This window comes from Diospyros lotus, chromosome 4 (genome assembly GCF_014633365.1).
Source record: "Diospyros lotus cultivar Yz01 chromosome 4, ASM1463336v1, whole genome shotgun sequence".
In the NCBI taxonomy this organism is placed as follows: domain Eukaryota; kingdom Viridiplantae; phylum Streptophyta; class Magnoliopsida; order Ericales; family Ebenaceae; genus Diospyros; species Diospyros lotus.
Genome location: NC_068341.1, coordinates 6,074,785 through 6,082,606, shown reverse-complemented (window position 1 = coordinate 6,082,606; position 7,822 = coordinate 6,074,785). Strand labels below are relative to the sequence as shown.

Below are 7,822 nucleotides of genomic sequence, written 5' to 3'. Positions count from 1 at the left end.
TTAATGGTAGATGCTTCAAGCTATTACTTGTATTATGTTGCATGTTGGGTAAGCAAGAAACTGCTTTATTGAAACATTTGATTCATTCATTATCTGATTACAGAGGTACATGTCCATGCTTCCCGCTTAATTCATGTCACTTGTGGGAAATGATTTTTCATGAACATGCAGTCAAGGTGGGCAGGTTTTTTTTCCTTGGCTCTGCTTCCATGGTTTTATGACCTTTGTTTGACATCCTGTACTGAACTTAACTGTCCCAATGATATTACCTTGTTCAGTTACCAACTCTGGTTTCCAACTGCAAGCGGTTGTCTGGGGTTTTACATACGGGCAACCAATGTACAGGAGCGTTTTGTGCATATATTTATGCATGAGTTTTTTAGTCCATTATGGCCTTAGAAAAGGTAGATTTGTCTTGGCCCATAAGATGAGTACTTCATTTCAGAGGCAACATGTTCATCAGAGATTTTCTCACGTGCGTCTTATGCATGTGGCTAAGTGGTTATGCGAGTATAGTGAGTGTGTCTATGCTCTAACATTGTGCAAGGCTTCTATGTATCGTTCAACCGTAGGTGTTCCTTGGATCCACATTCTTTCTGCACTCTCTTCTGATTCTTGCATTCTGCTTTGCAAAGCAGATGAACATGGGCGCACGCACACATTTTCCATGGTTTTGACTCAACAGAAAAGAGAGTTTTTGTGCTTGCAATTGTGTTTGGACAAACGTATATAGGCTTGAGATGGCATTAAATTGGATGTTTAAAATCCCAGTTTCTCTGCCTGTATTTCACGGATCCTGAAACAATATGAACTCAGTTGGTTTTTATGGCTAGATTTTACCGCAGTCTGGTGAAACTTTGTCAGTGCGTTTGATCTTCCAGGTGGACACATAACTTGAAGATAAGTTACACTTCTAGGTATTGGAGTTTTCAGTAGATACGACACGATCTCTTTGCATTAAGGTCGTTGGGTGTTGGTTTAAGTTGCAATTGTTGTAACTGGTGACTTGTTCCAGTATATGTTGACTTCTGATTTAGGAAGAGGATGCCCCATAAACTCCCCTGAAAACAGTTTGGCCTCTTTGCTGTGTAACTTATGTTTGTTGATGTAGCAAAAGATTTCTGCCTCTTCCATATGTATTTGAGACAATTATGCCTTGCACATGTAGTTTTAACAAGAAAAACTTGTCATTTGTATGGTGTCTTGAATGGGGTCCCCCTCTTACCACTTCTTTCTCTTCTGTCCTCGGTAATGCCATCTTGATCTGGGTGGTTCCCTTGGGCCATGTTTGGATGGATGGATGGATGGATTTTTCGACCGGGTCAGAAAAGTAAAATGATATAATTTATTTTCCACAGTTTTATATTTACACCAGAAAATTATTATCTTCCCTTCTCTTTTCATTCCACAAAAATCCAAGTTCCAAACATGTAGCATTAGTCAGGAAGAAGTGGCACATTTAGACCTTCCCTGTACATGATGTATTATTCTGTTTCTATGGGTATTAACGAGTGTTGAGGGTTTGAGGAATGCATGCCATGCAACATTTGGTCATTGGAAAATTAGTTTTGTAGCTTCAATTGAAGTTTTATCACCCATGAAACAATATGCCCTTACTTTTTGAGTTAGTTGGGCACAACTATGCTTTTCTATATTATGGTTCAGTTTTAATACAGAACTTGGTGTTATTAAGATAAGAGATGATTAGTTAAGCAAATGAAAACAAAAATATAAACATAAACCATACGTTTCTGGTGTTTATTTTTTTAAAGGAAAATAAGACACCAACACCACCAACATATGTTTTCTGTTTATCCTATTAATGAAAAATGTTGTCCCCTATGCTATTATCACCAGGTAATCTCATTATTAGCTCTAATTGGTAGGTAGCATCAACTATTTCTACCTTACTACTCTCAGAGATCTTATTTAGGTATCATAAAGTCTTTTCTTAAAATACAATTTAGGTTCACTTTTGTTTTAATGGTAAGTATCTCAATGATCTCTCAACAATTAGAGGCATTGAGTTGTTTTGCATGTCAATCTAGTCAACATCCTTTAGATTATTTCAACAACGTTATCTAATTCACCCAAACGATTTATTTTTATTTTATTTTTCATAAAATAATTTCAAAAGATTATTATTATTATTATTATTATTACTACTTTTTTGTTAACATAAAAACTTACAATTACTACATTTCATGGGTGCATTAAGTATATTTTAAAAATACATATAATAATTTATAAATCATGTGTGCAATTGCAACACGATACATACATTTTTTTGTCCCAATTAAAAAAAATATGAACATAGTATACCACAAGTCAAAGTGGTTAAATGAGATAGTTATGGTAAAAGTTTATAGTGTCTTTCTCTATTATTAAAGTTTAAACATATTTGAGGATGAATTTATACATAAATTCTTATAAATTCATAATAAGAATTTATACATAAATCCTTTTGAGGATGAATAATTTTTTTACTCAAGAATTTATACATATTTGAGGATGAATTTACTCAAAGTATATTAAAAAAATAATTTTTAACTCACATCGATAAAAAAAAAAAGAATTCAAAGTCATATAAATATTTTAATATTAGAAATGAAACTATATATGTTTGGGATTATTTAAGAGGTAATATGTTAAATATAATTCTTCGAATATATATCAAATGATTGGAGCACGAATTCGTATTAATAGTTAGAATTCATTTATAATTTACTTTCTCTATTAAAATAAAAAATACGAACGATAAAATACGGCACATAATAATTTTAATATATGTTAAATGTAAGAGGGTGATATTAGCCCAGCAACCTTATCTGCTTGCTTTGTTTATGGCTTTGTCTCCCCCCACATAGTATCAATCATCACCACTAAAAAACATTTCATATTTTGAACAGCAAACACAAGACGAAACAAAAATATTCGTGGAAGCGGCCGAAAAGAAACCCTAAGCCCCATCATTCCCGAAGCCAAAAGTCCAAAGACCGCTCTTTTATTTCCCACCTTTAGCCGTGGCGCCTGTCTGGTTCCACACAAACAAGAAAAAGAAAAAGAAAACAGGAAAGAAAGGGAGTGAAAACCATGGAATCAAAGCTTGCAGCAGAAGCTGAGGTGAACCCGAAGGTCTCTCTCTCCAGTTCTTCAGGTTCTTCTTTCCCCATTAGGGCCCCTCCCACTGTTGATTCCGACTATGAAACTTCTGTTTCAACGAACGGTGAGGAAATCTGTGACAGTAGCTACAGTAGTGGTGGGAGTGAAAGCGAATTTGAGTCTGAGGAGTTTGTGAGTGGTGAAGATGAGTTTGAGTCGGCCTCGGACTCGGAGAGAACATTTCTTGCAGACCCAAATGACGAAACCCTAGAAGGGAGTCATGTTGTTAAGGAACATCTTGTTTATAGGCCTTCTGCGGGTGACCCATATGGGCAAATTAGGGAGAAGAGTAGTCGTGTTGAGGAGTATGTTGTTTCTAGGTCCCTTGTTCCAGAAATAGATGATGAGACCTTCGGAACAACCTTGGAAGATGTGGGTGAATATGAAAGTGAAAGCTTTGGTAGAGCGGCTGTTGTTCGTATTGGGATTTCGGCGGGCCAAAAGCCTGGTGTCCCGATTGCCAAGGTGTCAAGAGACAGTGATGATGATTCTGTGGGAACTGAGGATGTAGAGGACGATGAGTTTTGGGGTTCTGCTAGGGTTCCGGGTATCAGCATTCCCGCCAGTGGTGTCAAGGTTTTCGATGTTGGAGAAGACGAAAATGACAAGTCTGAATTTGGGCCGGCATTAGAGGCTGAAGTTGGTGAGAACTCGGAGGTTGAAAGCGATGGAGCGGATCCATCGGAAGGGCACATTGTTGTGGACTCTGTTAATGACTCGGTTTTAGCTGAAGTGATTAGAGATACGGGTCCTGATGACGCTGAGGAAGCAATTGAGGAGTCCTTTATATCAGATAGAGATGATTTTCTTCAGGAAAAGTCAGAGGTAAATGAAGATGTTTTACGTTCAGAAGGAGAGAATCGAGGACTTGAAAATATGGAGGGGGAGAGAATATTGGGGGAGAATAGAGCTGATTTGGGGGATCGTAATACTTTAAGGATAGATACTACAGCCCAAATGGATGAGGGATTTGATCTTGAAGAGGAGAAAAAGGTGTTGGAAGCTAGTCAAATTGCGTCAAGTGACATAGATCAAGCGGGTATTGATGAAACCAAAGGGACAGTAATGGGGCAGTTTGTAACAGATGATGGGAAAATAGATAGAAAGAAGTACTCAAGAATTACAGAGGTCGAAGTATTGGAGGGAAGTGGGGCTTTGTTGTTGGGGCCTGATCTTACAGATTATGCAAATCATGAAACTATTGACTCAAGGTTGCTTGAAGTGGATGCTACTGCCACTGATGAAGTAGAACAGAGCCTTCCTTTTGCGACCATACTGGCAAAGATGGAGGAACCAGAAGTTGATATGGCAGAAGAGAGCAGAAACATCAATTCATCAAAAACCACTGAAGGCAATGTAATGGAAGATGGCCTGAATGGTAAATGTAACACTCTTGGTTCTCTACTTCCAGTTTCTAATGATGTACCTGAAGTAAAATCAGAGATGGAAGATGGAGCAAATTGTGATTCTGACCGTTTAAAAGACAGTCCGGTTACAGAAGATGATTTTAAAGATTTCATCTTTGGAGTCTCAGATGCAACCAAGCAAGTTATGGATGATATAGAGCAAAATTTAACCATCAGGTCTCTTGGAGATAGTTCGAGGAATCTCTTGATCGAGGAACCAATGCTTGGGAGTTTAGACAAAGAAGTCATTACATATGGGGAAAGTGAAGGAAAAGATTTATTTGGTAGCACTGTATTTGCTACTCTCTTGAAAGCTGCTACAGGTGCTGGATTGGGTGGTGGCAGTTTCACAGTCAGCTCTTCTAATGCTTCCAGTGTCTTTTCGCTTGAGCATGCTGAAGATTCAATCACCTCAGACAACTCCTTGAAACCGAATCATCATAGTCCTTTTGCTCTGTCAGAGCTGATGGTGGGGACAAGAGATGAATCTGAGGGAAACCTAAGTGAAGAGGAAAAGAAGAAGCTTGAGAAACTACAGCACATAAGAGTGAAATTTCTGAGGCTTGTCCAGAGACTGGGCCAGTCTCTTGAAGATTCCATGGTTGCACAAGTCTTATACCGGCTGGTCCTTGCTGCAGGGGGGGCCTCATCTCAAACATTCAGTCTTGAATCAGCCAAGAGGACAGCTATGCAGCTTGAAGCAGAGGGTAAAGATGATTTAGCTTTCTCCCTGAACATCTTGGTACTTGGGAAATCTGGAGTTGGAAAAAGTGCAACCATAAATTCTATATTTGGGGAAAAGAAAGCTGTAATTGATGCTTTTGAACCCGCCACAGCTGCTGTGAAAGATTTTGTCGGAACAGTAGATGGAGTTAAGTTTAGAATCTTCGACACACCTGGTCTCAGGTCTTCACTGACGGAACAAGCTTTTAACAGGAAAGTTTTGTTGTCTTTAAGGAAGTTGATGAAAAAGTTTCCTCCCGATATTGTCCTCTATGTTGATCGCTTAGACACGCAGACAAGAGATCTTAATGATTTGCCATTGTTGAGGTCAATCACTAGTTTTCTTGGTGCATCAATATGGCAGATGGCTATTGTTACCCTGACCCATGCTGCCTCTAGCCCCCCTGATGGACCATCTGGGACACCCTTAAGCTTTGATTTATTTGTTGCCCAGAAATCACGCGCTATTCAACAGTTGATTAACCAATCAGTTGGTGGTCTTCGTGTCATGAATCATGTCTTTGCAGGTCCAGTCTCTCTCGTAGAAAACCACCCATCCTCTTGGGAAAGGGTGGATGAGCAATTACCGCTTCCCAATGGAGAAAGTTGGAGGCCACAATTATTGCTTTTATGCTACTCATTGAAGATCTTATCCGAGGCAAATTCTGTGGTGAAAACTCCAGATCTTTTTGATCATCGAAACCTTTTTGGTTTTGGATTTAGGGCACGCCCTCCGCCACTGCCTTTCTTCTTGTCTTCTTTGTTGCAGACCAATAAACACCCAAAACTTCCGGCTGAGAGTGGCGCTGACGACATAGACTCAGATACTGAGTTAAGCGATTTATCTGATTCTGGCCAAGAAATTGAAGACGAATACGATCAACTCCCACCATTCAAGCCCTTGAAGAGATCTCAAATTGCTAAGCTTAGCAAGGAGCAAAAGAAAGCTTATTTTGACGAGTATGATTACCGGGTGAAGCTTCTTCAAAAGAAGGTTTGGATAGATGAGCTAAAACGTTTAAGGGAGCTGAAGAAGAGAGGCGTAGATGGTGCAAGTAATTTCAGTTACACAGAGGAAGATGGGGACGATGGGGCTGGAAGTCCAGCAGCTGTTGCAGTTCCTTTACCTGACATGGTACTCTCGCCTTCTTTTGATGGAGACTACCCCACTTACAGGTACCGGTTTCTCGAGCCCACATCCCAACTCCTTACAAGACCAGTTTTAGATGTTCATGGCTGGGACCATGATTGTGGGTACGATGGAGTCAGCCTCGAGAGTGCTCATGCGATTGCTGGTAGTCTGCCAGCAGCCTTTGAGGTCCAAATCACAAAAGACAAGAAAGAATTCAATATCCACTTGGGATCCTCTATTGCAGCAAAGCACGGTGAGAATGGATCAACCATGGCAGCCCTTGACATCCAAACCGTGGGAAAGCAGCTGGCCTACGTTCTCAAAGGTGAAACCAAGATGAAAAGCCACAAAAGAAACAAAATTGCTTCTGGGGTGTCAGTTACTCTCTTGGGAGAAAATGTTGCCACCGGCCTGAAACTTGAGGATAGAATTGCAGTAGGGGAACGCCTGGTTCTGTTGGGAAGTACTGGAGCCATCCGATCTCAAGGTGACACCGCGTATGGGGCAAATTTGGAACTGCGCCTCAGGGAAAACGATTTCCCGATTGGCGAGGACCAGATCGCGTTGATCCTGTCGCTGATGAGGTGGAGAGGAGACCTTGTATGGGGCTGCAACCTGCAGTCTCAATTCTCAGTAGGGCGGAGTTCTAAAATGGTTGTCCGAGCTGGGCTAGACAGGAAGTTGAGTGGGCAGGTCTCTGTTAGGATGAGCAGCTCGGAGCAGCTTCAGATTGCACTGTTGGGCATTCTTCCCATTGCCAACGCCATTTTGAGGAGAATCTGTCCTTGGTTGAGCCAGAAATACCCAGCCTGCCTATAATTAGGTGCTCTTTTTCTTCGTCTTCCCAATGGCTCCCTTTTGTTTAATCGATCTCAAAATGTTAGGCCGTTCTTTTTACTGTTTTCAGATTATTTTTAGTTTTTAAAATAGTAAAAATATGTTTACTTTGTTGTAAAATATATTTTGGAAAATAAATAAAAAAAATTTTAAGATAACAAAAAATTATTTTAACTGATTTTAATCAAAACAATCAAAATACAAAAAAGATAGGATAATTTATTTATATTTTATTTTTATAATGAGAAAAAATATTATAAGATTCGCCGATCAACTTTAAAGTGTATATGTTTCTTAATAATATATTAGTATTAAATAATTTTAATTTATTAAATATGATTAAAAAATTATTCTTAAAATTTTAAATAGAATGTATTTTTTAATTTTTAAAATAAATTATTAAAATAAAAATAAATTAAAAATTAAAAATTAAATGGAACTTTATATTTTCAAGAGGCAATAGCATCTAAAAAGTGTTCATTTGAAGAGCAAAAACTGCGTAAAGAAAGGATGTCCTCAAAATTACAAAAATTTCTCAAAATTTGTTAAGAGCTTTTGGGTA

The 7,822-nt window shown here is 38.8% G+C and overlaps 1 protein-coding gene across 1 annotated transcript; it reads left to right on the top strand.

Annotated features, from left to right (window-relative positions):
- The first annotated feature begins 2,925 nt into the window (after positions 1-2,925).
- LOC127799599 (translocase of chloroplast 159, chloroplastic) lies at positions 2,926-7,422 on the top strand. Its single transcript, XM_052333773.1, has one exon. It carries the CDS (start codon positions 3,094-3,096, stop codon positions 7,240-7,242), a length of 4,149 nt encoding a protein of 1,382 aa, XP_052189733.1. The 5' UTR covers positions 2,926-3,093; the 3' UTR covers positions 7,243-7,422.
- The last annotated feature ends 400 nt before the right edge of the window (positions 7,423-7,822 follow it).

Excerpts from the sequence above, each read along its gene's own strand:
- LOC127799599 (XM_052333773.1), top strand. The coding sequence starts at position 3,094 with ATGGAATCAAAGCTTGCAGCAGAAGCTGAGGTGAACCCGAAGGTCTCT.